Source organism: Mustelus asterias, chromosome 23 (genome assembly GCF_964213995.1).
Source record: "Mustelus asterias chromosome 23, sMusAst1.hap1.1, whole genome shotgun sequence".
NCBI lineage: Eukaryota > Metazoa > Chordata > Chondrichthyes > Carcharhiniformes > Triakidae > Mustelus > Mustelus asterias.
In genome coordinates this window covers 40,320,331-40,335,165 of record NC_135823.1, presented here as the reverse complement: position 1 = coordinate 40,335,165, position 14,835 = coordinate 40,320,331, and the positions used below count along the sequence as shown (strand labels likewise).

General features: G+C 48.5%; 1 protein-coding gene across 1 annotated transcript in view; it reads right to left on the bottom strand.

Moving 5' to 3' along the window:
* baiap3 (BAI1 associated protein 3) overlaps nt 1-13,295 on the bottom strand; it is an 80,381-nt gene extending 67,086 nt beyond the window's left edge. Inside the window, exons 1-3 of the mRNA XM_078240355.1 lie at nt 13,206-13,295; nt 2,779-2,854; nt 1,735-1,812 (exon numbers count right to left, since the gene is read on the bottom strand). Of these exons, the coding sequence (XP_078096481.1) occupies nt 1,735-1,812; nt 2,779-2,854; nt 13,206-13,264 (213 nt within the window). The 5' untranslated portion in view covers nt 13,265-13,295. The remainder of the gene's footprint in view (nt 1-1,734; nt 1,813-2,778; nt 2,855-13,205) is intronic.
* Between the last annotated feature and the right edge of the window lie 1,540 nt (nt 13,296-14,835).

The following is a 14,835-nucleotide window of genomic DNA, read 5'->3' as shown; positions in this document are numbered from 1 at the left end:
CTCAAAGAACTCTAACAGATTTGTCAGACATGGCCTCCCCTTGATGAAGCCGTGCTGACTCAGTCCTATTTTATCATGCACTCCCAAGTACTCTGCGATCTCATCTTTAATAATGGACTCTAAAGTCTTGCCAATGACCGAAGTAGCCTTTAATTTCCTGTCTGCTGTCTCCCTCCAGCGGTGTTACATGAGCTACTTTCCAGTCCTCTGGGACCCTCCCTGACTCCAGTGATTCCTGAAAGATCACCACCAATGCCTCCACAATTTCCTCAGCTATCTCTTTTAGAACCCTGGGTATAGTTCATCCAGTCCAGGTGATTTATCTTTCAGTTTCCCCAGAATCTTCTCCTTAGTGATGGCCACTACACTCACCTGTGCCCCCTGATCCTCCTGGAGCTCTGGCATCCGATTGGTGTCTTCCACCATAAAGACTGATGCAAAGTAACTATTCAGTTCCTTTGCCATTTCTTTGTTTCCTATTATTACTTCTCCAGCCTCATTTTCCAGTGGTCCAATGGCTATTTTTGCCTCTTTCTAACCTTTTATATATTGAAAAAAGCTCTTCCTATCTTCTTTTATATTACTAGCTAACTTACATTCATATTTCATCTTCTCCCTCTTTTTTGCTTTTTTAGTTGTCCTCTGCTCATTTTTAAAGGCTTCCCAATCCTCTGGCTTCCCACTAATCCTTGCTACTTTATATGCTTTTTCTTTTGCTTTTATGCTGTCCTTGACTTCCCTCGTTCGCCATGGATGCCTCGTCCTCCCCTTAGCATGTTTCCTCCTCCTTGGGATGAATTTCTGTTGTGCCTCCCAAATAACCCCCAAAAACTCCTGCCATTGCTGTCCCACTGTCTTCCCTGCTAGGCTCCCTTTCCAATCAACTCTGGCCAGCTCCTCCCTCATGTCTTTGTAGTTACCTTTATTTAATTGTAATACCGTTACATCTGACTCCAGCTTCTCCCTCTCAAACTGCAGGGTAAATTCTATCATATTGTGGTCACTGCTCCCTAAGGGTTCCTTCACTTTAAGTTCCCTAATCAAGTCTGCCTCATTACACATCACCAAATCCAGAGTAGCCTGTTCCCTAGTAGACTCTGTCACAAGCTGCTCCAAAAAACCATCTCTTAGACATTCCACAAATTCCTTTTCTTGGGATCCACTACCTACCTGATTTTCTCAGTCCACATGCATACTGAAATCCCCTATATGAGGAGAGACTGGGACTCTCTAGAATTTAGAAGAATGAGAGGAGATCTAATTGAGGTACATAAGATGATAAAAGACATTGACAAAGTAGACATAGAGCAGACGTTTCCTCTTGTGGGGCAATCTAGAATGAGAGGTCTTGGTTTTAGGATAAGGGGTAACATATTTTAAACAGAGATGAAGAGAAACTACTTCTCTTAAAGAGTGTGGTGGATGCCAGGATGAATAAATTTGAGGAGATAGACAGATTTTTAATTAGTAATGGGTCGAAGGATTTTGGAGAATGGGCAGGAAAGTGGAATTGAAACTGAGATGAGATGAGCCATGATCGTATTGAATGGTGGAGCAGGCTCGAGGGGCTCAATTGTCTACTCCTGCTGCATGTTATTATGTTTACCCACCCCCACCCAGCGCCTCCACGCCCTCCCCCAGACACTCCCCCCAGTCTCAAACCACCTCTCACCCACTCTCTCCCCCCCACACTGGCCATTCCATGTGGTCCTTGAAGGTGAGGATAAATGTTACCTCTGCGTATGACATCTTCAGCTTGTCTCCATATCCAATGGTTTGAGGGGGGCGGGTGCCACTGGCATCACCCAGAGACTGTGGAAAACAAAGAAAATCAAAGTTACATTTCAAATGGAATTCAAAAACATCAGCAGAAAACTGTGGTCTGGGCAGAGACATTGACCAGCGACACTGGCCACTGACCCAGGATACTGGCCGGGGACACTGACCGGGGACACTGACCGGGGACACTGGCCTCTGACCAGGGACACTGGCCACTGACCAGGGACACTGACCGGGGACACTGACCGGGGACACTGACTGGAGACACTGACTGGAGACACTGACCGGGGACACTGACCAGGGACACTGGCCACTGACCAGGGACACTGATCACTGACCGGGGACACTGACCAGGGACACTGGCCACTGACCAGGGACACTGATCACTGACCGGGGACACTGACCGGGGACACTGACTGGAGACACTGACTGGAGACACTGACCGGGGACACTGACCAGGGACACTGGCCACTGACCAGGGACACTGATCACTGACCGGGGACACTGACCAGGGACACTGGCCACTGACCAGGGACACTGATCACTGACCGGGGACACTGACCGCTGACCGGGGACACTGACCGCTGACCGGGGACACTGACCAAGGACACTGACCACTGACCGGGGACACTGACCACTGACTGGGGACACTGGCCACTGACCGGGGACACTGACCCGGGACACTGACCCGGGACACTGACCCGGGACACGGGCCGGGGACACGGGCCGGGGACACAGGCCGGGGACATCAATCACTGACACTGACCACGAACAAGGGGCTCTGACTCATTGGTCTGATTCTCTCAGATCCCCAATCTGACATCTCCAGCAGCACCTCGAGAAATATCCTAATCCCTATTCCTGGGCAGCGCTGTGACCACGGAACAGTCACTCTGGAGAATCTGAGCAGTGGAGACACTGGGAGTCGAAGTCAGTGAATTTAGTCTAACTGTGCAATTATTCCCTTGGGCAGTGTGTGGAACAGTGACAGCGATGTACCTGTGTGTAGTCCAGATGCTGCTTCCGCTGAATGGCAGACAACCTTTCAAAGAAATCACCATCACCTTCATCAGTCCTGTCGCAGAGAAAAAATATCTATTTTAATCCTGTTGAAGCTGGAGGAGATTCTGCAATACATTGCCTGATGAATCATCAATACAATGGCCCCTATAGATATAACACCCCCCCATACAGACACAGCACCCCCCCCCATATAGACACAGCTTCCCATATAGACAGCCCCCCTCCAGACAGATGCAACACCCCCATATAGACACAGCTTCCCATATAGATATAACACCCCCCATACAGACACAACACCCCCCATATAGACACAGCCCCCCCAAAACACACAGCCCCCCCACACAGACACAGCCCCCCAACACAGACACAGCCCCCCAACACAGACACAGCCCCCCAACACAGACACAGCCCCCCAACACAGACACAGCCCCCCCACATAGACACAGCTCCCCATATAGACACAGCTCCCCCCCATATAGACACAGCCTCTCGATATAAACACAGCCTCCTCACACAGACACAGCCCCCCCATATAGACACAGCCCCCATATGTATTAGGGGGCTCATACAGTGAGGCAATATGGGTAGAGCTCAGGAATAGGAAGGGTGTAGTCACAACGTTGAGGGTTTACTATAGGCCGCCTAACAGCCAGCGGGAGATCGAGGAACAGATATGAAGGCAGATTTTGGCAAGGTGCAAAAGTAACAGGGTTGTTGTGGTGGGAGATTTTAACTTCCCCTATATTGACTGGGAGTCACTTCGTGCTGGGGCGTGGATGGGGCAGTTTGTAGGAAGCATCCAGGATGGCTTCTTGAAGCAGTATGTAGATAGTCTAACTAGGGAAGGGGCCGTACTGGACCTGGTATTGGGGAATGAGCCCGGCCAGGTGGTCAATGTTTCAGTAGGGGAGCAGTTCGGGAACAGTGACCACAACTCAGTAAGCTTTAAGGTACTGATGGATAAAAATAAGTGTAGTCCTCAAGTGAAGGTGCTAAATTGGGGGAAGGCTAATTACAACAATATTAGGCAGGAACTGAAGAATGTTGATTGGGAGCAGATGTTTGAGGGCAAATCCACATCTGACATGTGGGAGGCTTTCAAGTGTAAATTGATGGGGATTCAGGACCGGCACATTCCCGTAAGGATGGAGGATAAGTATGGCAAGTTTTGGGAACCTTGGATAACGAGAGATATTGTGAGCCTTGTCAAAGGGAAAAAGGAAGCACTTGTCAAAGCTAGGAGGCTGGGGACACACGAAGCAAGTGTGGAATAGAAGGAAAGTAGAAAGAAACTTAAGCAAGGAGTAAGGAGGGCTAAAACGAGTCATGAAAAGTCATTGGCCAGCAGGATTAAGGAAAATCCCAAGGTTTTTTATACATATATAAAGAGCAAGAGGGTAGCCAGGGAGAGGGTTGGCCCACTCAAGAACAGCAGAGGGAATCTATGCGTGGGGCCAGAGAAAATGGGCGAGGTATTAAATGAGTACTTTGCGTCAGTATTCACCAAAGAGAAGGACTTGGTGGATGATGAATCTGGGAAAGGGTATATAGATAGTTTGATTCATGTTGAGATCAAAAAGGAGGAGGCATTGGGGTTCTTGAAAAACATTAAGGTAGACAAGGTCCCCAGGGCCTGACAGGATATACCCCAGAATACTGAGAGAGACAAGGGAGGAAATTGCTGGGGCCTTGAGAGAAATCTTTGTATCCTCACTGGCTACAGGGGAGGTCATGATGTGGAGATGCCGGCGTTGGACTGGGGTAAACACAGTAAGAAGTTTAACAACACCAGGTTAAAGTCCAACAGGTTTATTTGGTAGCAAAAGCCACACAAGCTGTGTGGCTTTTGCTACCAAATAAACCTGTTGGACTTTAACCTGGTGTTGTTAAACTTCTTACAGGGGAGGTCCCAGAGGATTGGAGAATAGCCAATGTTGTTCCTTTGTTTAAGAAGGATAGCAAGAAAAATCCAGGTAATTACAGGCTGGTGAGCCTGATATCAGTGGTAGGGAAATCATTGGAGAGGATTCTTCGAGACAGGATTTACTCCCACTTGGAAATAACTGGACGTAATGGCGAGAGGCAACATGGTTTTGTGAAGGGGAGGTCGTGCCTCGCCAACTTGATCAAGTTTTTCGAGGAAGTGACGAAGGTGATTGATGAGGGTAGGGCAGTCTACATGGACTTCAGTAAGGCCTTTGACAAGGTCCCTCATGGCAGACTGGTGCAGAAGGTGAAGTTGCATGGGATCAGAGGTGAGCCGGCAAGGTGGATACAGAACTGGTTCGGTCATAGGAGACAGAGGGTAGCAGTGGAAGGGTGCGGTTCTGAATGGAGGGCTGTGACAAGTGGCGTTCCTCAGGGATCAGTGCTGGGACTTTTGCTGTTTGTAACATATATAAATGATTTGGAGGAAAATATAACTGGTTTGATTAGTAAGTTTGGGGACGACACAAAAGTTGGTGGATTTGCGGATAGCGATGAGGACCATCAAAGAATACAACAGAATATAGATCGGTTGGAGACTTGAGCGGAGAGATGGCAGATGGAGTTTAATCTGGACAAATGTGAGGTAATGCATTTTGGAATGTCTAATACAGATGGGAAATATACAGTAAATGGCAGAACCCTTAAGAGTATTGATAGGCAAAGGGATCTGGGTGTAGAGGTACACAAGTCACTGAAAGTGGCAATGCAGGTGGAGAAGGCAGTCAAGAAGGCATACAGCATGCTTGCCGTCATCGGCCAGGGCATTAAGTTTAAAAATTGGCAAATCATGTTGCAGCTTTGTAGAACCTTAGTTGAGCCGCACTTGGAATATAGTGTTCAATTCTGGTTGCCACGCTACCAGAAGGATGTGGAGGCTTTGGAGAGGGTACAGAAAAGATTTACCAGGATGTTGCCTGGCATGGAGGGCATTAGCAATGAGGAGTGGTTGGAGAAACTTGGTTTGTTCTCACTGGAACGACGGAGGTTGAGGGGCGACCTGATAGAAGTCTACAAGATTATGAGGGGCATAGACAGTGTGGATAGTCAGAAGCTTTTTCTCAGGATAGAAGAGTCAATTACTAGGGGGCATAAGTTTAAGGTGCGAGGGGCAAGGTTTAAAGAAGATGTACGAGGCAAGTTTTTTTACACAGAGGGTGGTGGGTGCCTGGAACTCGCTGCCGGGGGAGGTAGTGGAAGCAGATACGATAGTGAATTTTCAGGGGCATCTTGACAAATACATGAATAGGATAGGAATAGAGGGATATGGTCCCCGGAAGGGTCGGGGGTTTTAGTTCAGTCGGGCAGCGTGATCGGTGCAGGCTTGGAGGGCTGAAGGGCCTGTTCCTGTGCTGTAATTTTCATTGTTCTTTGTTCATATAGACACAGCCCCCACTCCATATAGACACAGCTCCCCCATAGACACAGCTCCCCCCGCATAGACATAGCCCCATATAGACACACAGCTCCCCCTCCATATAAACACAGCCCCCCCATAGACACAGCTCCCCCATATAGACACAGACCCTCCTTAGAGACAGAGACCCCATATAGACACTGCCTCCCATATAGACACTGTCCCCCATATAGACACTGCCCCCCATATAGACACAGCCCCTCCATATAGACACTGCCCCCCATATAGACACTGCCCCCCATATAGACACACGCCCCATATAGACACAGCCCCTCCATATAGACACTGCCCCCCATATAGACACAGCCCCTCCATAGAGACACTGCCCCTCCATATAGACACTGCCCCCCATATAGACACAGCCCCTCCATATAGACACTGCCTCCCATATAGTCACAGCCCCCCATATAGACACTGCCCCCCATATAGACACAGCACCCCCCATATAGACACACGCCCCATATAGACACAGCACCCCCCATATAGACACTGCCCCCCATAAAGACACAGCCCCCCATATAGACACAGCACCCCATATAGACACAGCACCCCCCATAAAGACACTGCCCCCCATAAAGACACAGCACCCCATATAGACACTGCCTCCCATATAGAAACAGCACTCTCATAAAGACACAGCCCCCATATAGACACAGCCCCCCATATAGACACAGCACTCTCATAAAGACACAGCCCCCATATAGACACAGTCCCCCCATAGAGACACAGCCCCCCATATGGACAGAGTAAACCTCCCCATGCCAACAGAGTGCCTCCTTTATAGACACAGCCCCCCCATAGAGACACAGCCGCCCCATAGAGACACAGCCGCCCCATAGAGACACAGCCGCCCCATAGAGACACAGCCCCCCCATAGAGACACAGCCCCTCCCCCATAGAGACACAGCACCCCCCCCACCATAGAGACACAGCACTCTCATAAAGACACAGCCCCCATATAGACACAGCTCCCCATATAGACACAGCCCCCCCATATGGACAGAGTAAACCTCCCCATGCCAACAGAGTGCCTCCTTTATAGACACAGCCCCCCCATAGAGACACGGCCCTCCCATAGAGACACAGCCCCCCCCCCCATATAGACACAGGCCTCCCCATATGGACAGAGTATACCCCCTCATATAAAAACAGCCCACCCCCATATGGGCAAAGTACACCCCCTCATATAGACACAGCCCCCTCCATACAGAATATTGACCACTACCCCACCCCCATTTCGGCACAGGTTAGGGTGTGACTGAGGGTCTTTGGGATCACAGAAGGTTGTGACTGTCAGAATATTTGGAGTATTCCAGGGTGCCCACCGGGGTAGGTTCCCAGGCTGGAAGAGTCAATTACTAGAGGGCACAGGTTTAAGGTGCGAGGGGCAAGGTTTAAAGAAGATGTACGAGGCAGATTTTTTACACAGAGAGTAGTGGGTGCCTGGAACGCGCTGCCGGGGGAGGTAGTGGAAGTGGATACGGTAGTGACTTTTAAGGGGCGTCTTGACAAATACATGAATAGCATGGGAATAGAGGGATATGGTCCCCGAAAGGGTAGGGGGTTTAAGTTAAGTCGGGCAGCATGGTCAGTGCAGGCTTGGAGGGCCGAAGGGCCTGTTCCTGTGCTGTAATTTTCTTTGTTCTATCCTTGATTAAATATAAGACTGTTTTAGATAGCTGGGTCGGGAGGTGGTGTGGTTGCGGAGTGGGGTTGTTTGGGGAGGAGATATTTAGGAGCTAGGTGTTTGGGAGGGAGGATTGTTTAGGGAGGGAGTTATGGGGGGTTCTTTTTGGAGTTAGGTGTTTGGGAGGGGGATGTTGAAGAAGAGGGGACTTGGGGAGCAGGGGTTGGGGAGGGGCTGTGTTGCGGGGTGGTTGGGGAGGGGGTATATTGCAGGGTGTTGGGAGGGGGGGCTGTGGAGGGTGTATTTTGCGGGGGTGTTGGGGAGGGGTGTACTGAGGAGGGGGTGTATTACAGGGGAGTTGGAGAGTGGGGTATTGGGAGAGGGTGTATTGGGAGAGGGTGTATTGGGGAAGGGGTGTATTGGGGAGGGGGTTTATTGGGGAGGGGGTGTATTGGGGAGGAGGTATATTGGGGAGGGAGTGCATTGGGGAGGGAGTGTATTGGGGAGGGGGTGTATTGGGGAGGGGGTGTATTGGGGAGGGGGTGTATTGGGGAGGGGCTGTATTGGGGAGGGGCTGTATTGGAGAGGGGGTGTATTGGAGAGGGGGTGTATTGGGGAGGGGGTGTATTGGGGAGGGGGTGTATTGGGGAGGGAGTGTATTGGGGAGGGAGTGTATTGGGGAGGGGGTGTATTGGGGAGGGGGTGTATTGGGGAGAGGGTGTATTGGGGAAGGGGTGTATTGGGGAGGGGGTGTATTGGGGAGGGGGTGTATTGGGGAAGGAGTGTATTGGGGAGGGGGTGTATTGGGGAGGGGGTGTTTTGGGGAAGGGGTGTATTCGGGGGGGGCGGTGTATTAGGGAGGGGTGTATTGAGGGAGTGTATTGGGAAATGGGTGTTTTGGGAGGTTTATTGGGGAGTGAGTGTTTTGGGGAGTGGGTTTATTGGGGAAGGGGTGTTTTGGGGAGTGGATTTATTGGGGAGGGGTTGTTGCAGGGGTGTGGGGAGGGGGGACTTTGGAGAGGGGTGAATTCAGGAGGGGGTTGATTGTGGTGGGGGTGTATTGGGTGTGGGGAGGATGTGGGGAGGGGGTGTATTGGGGAGGGGTGTATTGGGGAGGGGGTGTATTGGGGAGGGGGTGTATTGGGGAGGGGTTTATGGGGGACGGGGTGTATTGGGGAGGGGGTGTATTGGGGAGGGGGTGTATTGGGAGTGGGGAGGGTGTGGGGAGAGGGTGTATTGGGGAGGGGTGTATTGGGGAGGGGGTGTATTGGGGAGGGGGTGTATTGGTGGGTGTGGGGTGTATTGGGAGTGGGGAGGGAGTTGGGGACGGTTGATCCACCAGCTGAAATTCTGCTTCTGGCTGCAATTTTTTCTATCAGCATGGACCTTGAACTGTTGCTAGGAAACCATCACTTACAGATCATCCTGATGGCCAGATTCAGAGGATTTGCAAGAGACAGTCATTCAAAATCAGACATGGGTTCAAAATAAATGCTAACAATAAAAGTCACCAAAAATCTGCAGGAAGGAAATCAATTGAATTGTTCACAGCTGCTGCCAGAGAGATCGAAAGAGGAAAAGAGTGTTAGAAAGGGAATAGAATGAAACAGGTATAAAGGAAAAAAGGAAGTTACACACACACAGCCAGTAAAGGGGGAGAGAAGGTGCAGGCAAATGAGGGGGAATGGGGGGGGGGGGGGGGGGGGGAATGGGGGGGGGTGAATGGGGGGGGGAATGGGGGGGGGAATGGGGGGGGGAATGGGGCGGGGGATGGGAAGAGAAGAGGGGAAAGGGGACAGGGGCAAGAGGGAAGAATTAAGTGAAAAGTGTCAACAAGAGGCAGAAAGAGAGAAAGACACAGAGCGAGTGAAAGGTGATAGAATTAGGACCTCCCGGGCAGAATCAACCTCGGTGTTATCTCCGTGCCAGGTTGTTCACACATCAATCGCTGTGCTGGCTGGTTTGCATTGATTCCCAGTTGAACAACGTCGATTTATTAAAATTCTCGTTATTTTCATATCTCTCCACAGCCCCAAACCTTCTTAGTTCTGTAACCTCCTGCAGCCCCACAGCCTTCCGAGATCTGTTTTCCTTCAGCTTTTAGCCTCTTTGAACACCCCTGATTTTTATAACTCCATTAGCATCCCAACCCTGAATTTCCACCTCTCCCCCAACCCGCCCCAAACCTCTCTATCTCCCTCCTCCTCTCCCTACCGCCTCTCTGACTAAGCTTTTGTTATCTCCCTCTCGTGTTGCTTAGTGTCAGACTTCGTTTTGTGAAACTCTGTATAAATACCAGTTGTTAAATTCTGTCCACTCTGCGTCTTCAGACCATTGTGTCCTTCACTAAGTGGTTGATTCATGTTCATTCACTTGATCAAATCATGTTTCTGATATTCCCACAACGTCACAGTTCCCCATTGTCACAACAGTCTCAAGCTCTGGTGTTTGGTTTCTGACGCTTCCTTTGTTTATGTATTTTGTAGAGTTATCCCCCCTTCCTCTGTGTCCTCTTCCTGTTCTGCTCTGTCTTGAAGTCTTGTCCATCATTGAATTTGTGATCATCCTCACCTATGGCCAATTTTCTTCTTCATCAATCTGTTTCCAATGATTCAGGTTGCCATCTCAATTGTCCACTCCCAAGTCACAATAAAAGCAAAATACGTCTGTTGCTGGAGATCTAAAATGAAACTACAAAATGCTGGGTAAACTCAGAACAGCTCTGGCAGTGTGTGAGAGAGAGAAATAGAGTTAACATTTCTAGTCCAATGTGACTCCTCCTCAGTTGCGAAGAAGAATCATATTGGACTGGAAATGTTAACTCTGTTTCTCTCTCTCACACACGCTGCCAGAGCTGTTCTGAGTTTATCCAGCATTTTCTGCTTTTATCTCTTGGTCTTGATTTTGATGGAAACTGTCTCCACCATCCAGGTCCTCTTTATCTCACTAAATTCTGCAACTCGTGTTACAGAGACTCTGCTTCAAGACACGCATTCTCAAAGACGGGGGAATCCCACCGATTCTCCAGATTGAATCGTGATGTGTATAAATTTTCCCAGTGTTTGGTAACTGTTCCCAGTGTCTGCTACTTCTTCCCAGTGTCCAGTATTTTATCCCACTTTCCATCCTTAACCCTGCTGCTTCCTGAACCTATCCCCGTCACCGATCTGATCGGCTTTCAGCCCCATCCGTGACCTTGCTGGTTTCCTGTCTCATTCCTGATCTCCCGAATCCCCATCCCATTCCTGATGCTGTGCGTTCCTCGCCCCCGATAGCTTAGCCTCCTCATTCCCTGTTCACTTCCAGGTTTTCTCTCGAGAGCAGAGTTTGCCTGGATCATTCCACTGATCTCTAATAACTCACTGACCGCATATTATTCAATCCAGTTACCTCGAGGTTCAGACCTGCCTGTGCTTCAGGTCCAGTTAGGCTGTGTAAAAAAGGAAATTTAAAAACAGGAAGAATTACTGTGAGTGATGAGGAAAGAGAAGCTAAAGGAAGTGTGAGGGAACCGGGTGGAAGAGATGATTGCTCAGTATTGAGAAAGCAGAGCAAAGACCTTGCATCTCTGTGACTACAATAGAAACGACATGTTATAAGTTCGAAGTATTTTAACCTATAATAATTCAGGGAAAGAGGTTGGAGATTGGTTTTATTGGACAAATATATTAGGAGAGATTCATGCCGCTGAACCTGTGCTAACTGAGGATTAAGATTATTGTGATCCTGGCTTTAATATCCTGAGGTGTAGATTATTTTAAAATATATATTTCCTCTTGGGGCGCGATGTTTCCAGACCAAATAACAATTGAACTCTGAGTGACCTCAGGATGTGTTTTCGTAACAGCAATTGCCACATTTATTGCCCGTCCGTAGTTGGCCTGAGGAGATAAAGGGTCAATCATTTTGCATGAGTCTAGAGTGACAGGTAGGTCAGGCTGGCCGTCCCCAGAGGGATAATAGTGAATCATGTCAGTAAATAAACAGCTAGTTTTCAAGAGCAATGATTTACATTTATGTAAAAAGTTTTTACCATAGGAAAACATTCCCAGGGCATTCACAGATGCAGAGTCAAACTAATGTGTTTTAAAGTTTAGAAACTTCAAAAGAGGTGAAAGATGAAAACATTCCCCTCCCCCCCCCCAGCACCATAACGCCAGCCCCCCCCACCACTGCACCCCTCCTCAACCCACCCATCATGCCCCCACATTACCCAACTCGAACCTCAACAAAGGGCAGACGACTAGGGTTGTCCAAGTTGTGCCAATCAATGCTTTCAAAATGAAGCTGCGTATACATCCAGTTGGAAAATGTGGTGGGAGATCATCTGGAGAAGCTGCTATCAGGAAACACTCAGCAGGATATGGTGACACGATTTTGTTTCCTCCTGTCCTGGGTGCCTGATATACAGATGGTTCCAGAATGCAATAATGTGGAGCTTCCAGTAAATCTGCAGACTACCCGCTGAGGACATTGCTGGTGCAAAAGGGACATATCTTTGAAAAGCAACTTGCTGCTCTGGGCACTAAACCAGAGGGCAATAAACCCAAAATCACTAAACACAGAGGGCAATAAACACAGAATCACTAAATATAGAATCACTAAACACAGAATCACTAAACACAGAATCACTAAACACAGAGGGCAATAAACACAGAATCACTAAACACAGAATCACTAAACACAGAGGAAAAAATGAGCTGGTGGATCCTTTTAGTCCCTTTTCCACCTCACAAACATAAGCAACGACGGCTGCAGACACAAATTCTCACCTCTCACAACCACCACCATCACCTCCCACCCCTTTACATTGGCCAGGCGCTCAGGGTATTGTAAAGAGGGCACGGATCCAATTCCACGGAGCCCTGTGCCTTTTTTCACCCTAGGGTACGGGCCACCCACCTATCTGTCCCTTTCCCATTCCCAGGGACTGGGATACAGACTGCTGACCCTCATCTCCCATTCCCAAGGACTGGGATACAAATTGCTGAACCATTTTGCTGGATAGAGTTTAAGGGATTGACTTTCCATTCCTCTGTCACTGAGACTTAGACCTTGGTGTTCAGGCTAAGGAGTTGCCAGGATGCTGAGTATGGAGATGGGTCTTTGCTTGATTAACTCCTTTGGTTCTGGAACTCTCCACCTCTCTTTGACAACGAGATGGATAAACTCATGTTTGACAGGCAACCGAGCAGTTGCTCTGCATGGCTCAGAGTGTTTCTCAATTCCTATGATTGGTTAGCAATTGGTTTAGATTCAGTGCACAGCAGAGTCCAGCGCCCTCTTATCTTGTATTTTGTTTTATCTGAAAAGAAGCAGATATCTGAAAGGAGTGGGAGAGGTTGGGGTAATTGGGTTATTGATCCGCCTTACCTGGGCTCACTGGCAGTGACACGGGCATCCTGTGCCCGGGGTGCAGGACGAGCTGTCATCCTGCGGTGTGACTGGCGCCTCTGTTGCTGCTGCATTGAGATTACACAGCCCCTCGGTAAAGACTCAATAAGCAGCAGGAAGTGATGCAAACCTAAAGGAAGAATAACCAAAATAAAAATAGTTAAGAAATCAGAATGGGTTGAGTGCCCTTGGCACTGCACCAAGAATTAAGCAAGTTCGCCAGCTGTGACCCACCCACTCTATCTCTGCTCTCATTACACACCCGCTTAGTAAGCTGCCAGCACTTAGCTCCCAACCTCACATGTTTGAGAGTTTAGTCCACTCCAACACAAACAAGACTTGTGGGTTCTGAGGCTGCAGGCTCTAACTCTCAGATGGACTGTCTTATTCCACACCCTCTACTCACCTTGACTAGTGCAATCTGTTGGAATCATACGTACCTATTGTTCAGATTTTTGGAGCTTTCACAGTGATGTTCCTCTTTTCATTTAAATCAAATATCTAAATTATATTTATATTAACTTCTCCAATCCAACCAATCCAAATGGTACACAAAGCCTCTCCTGGTGTACGCTACACAGTACACAGAACCTCGCCTGTTGTACATTACACAGGTACACAGAACCTTTCCTGCTATACATTACACAATACACTGAACCTCAACTGCTTCACAGGGCAGTAAATTCCACAGATTCACAACCCTTGGGTGAAGAAGTTCCTCCTCAACTCAGTCCTAAATCTGCTCCCCCTAGTTCTAGTTTCACCTGCCAGTGGAAACAACTTCTCTGTTTCTATCTCATCTATTCCCTTCGTAATCTTGCATGCTTCTGCAAGATCTCCCCTCATTCTTCTGAATTCCAATGAGTATAATCCCAGTCTACTCAGTCTCTCCTCATAAGCCAACCCTCTCAACTCCGGAATCAACCTATTGAATCTCCTCTGCACCCCCTCCAGTGCCAGTATATCCTTTCTCAAGTAAAGACACTAAAACTGTAAACATTCTCCAAGTGTGGCCCCACCAGCACTTACACACCTGCAACATAACCTCCCTGTTTTTAAATTCCGTCCCTCTAGCAATGTAGGGTATGAATGAATGAACAGTGGAGTACACTACACAAGTACACAGAACCTCTCTTGCTATACACTACACAAGTACACAGAACCTCTCCTGCTGTACACTACACAGATATACAGAATGTCTCCTGCTATACACTACACAATACACAGAACCTCTTCTGCTGTACACTACACAGGAACACAGAACCTTTCCTGCTATTAGACTACACAGGTACACAGAACCTCTCCTGGTGTACACTCCACAATACACAGAACCTCTCCTGCTGTACACTACACAGATATACAGAATGTCTCCTGCTATACACTACACAACACACAGAATCTCTCCTGATGTACACTACACAATACACAAAACCTCTCCTGCTGTATACTACACAGATACAGTAAGAGTTTTAACAACACCAGGTTAAAGTCCAACAGGTTTATTTGGTAGCAAATGCCATTAGCTTTCGGAGTGCTGCTGCTGACGCAGGAGCAGCGCTCCAAAAGCTAATGGCATTTGCTACCAAATAAACCTGTTGGACTTTAACCT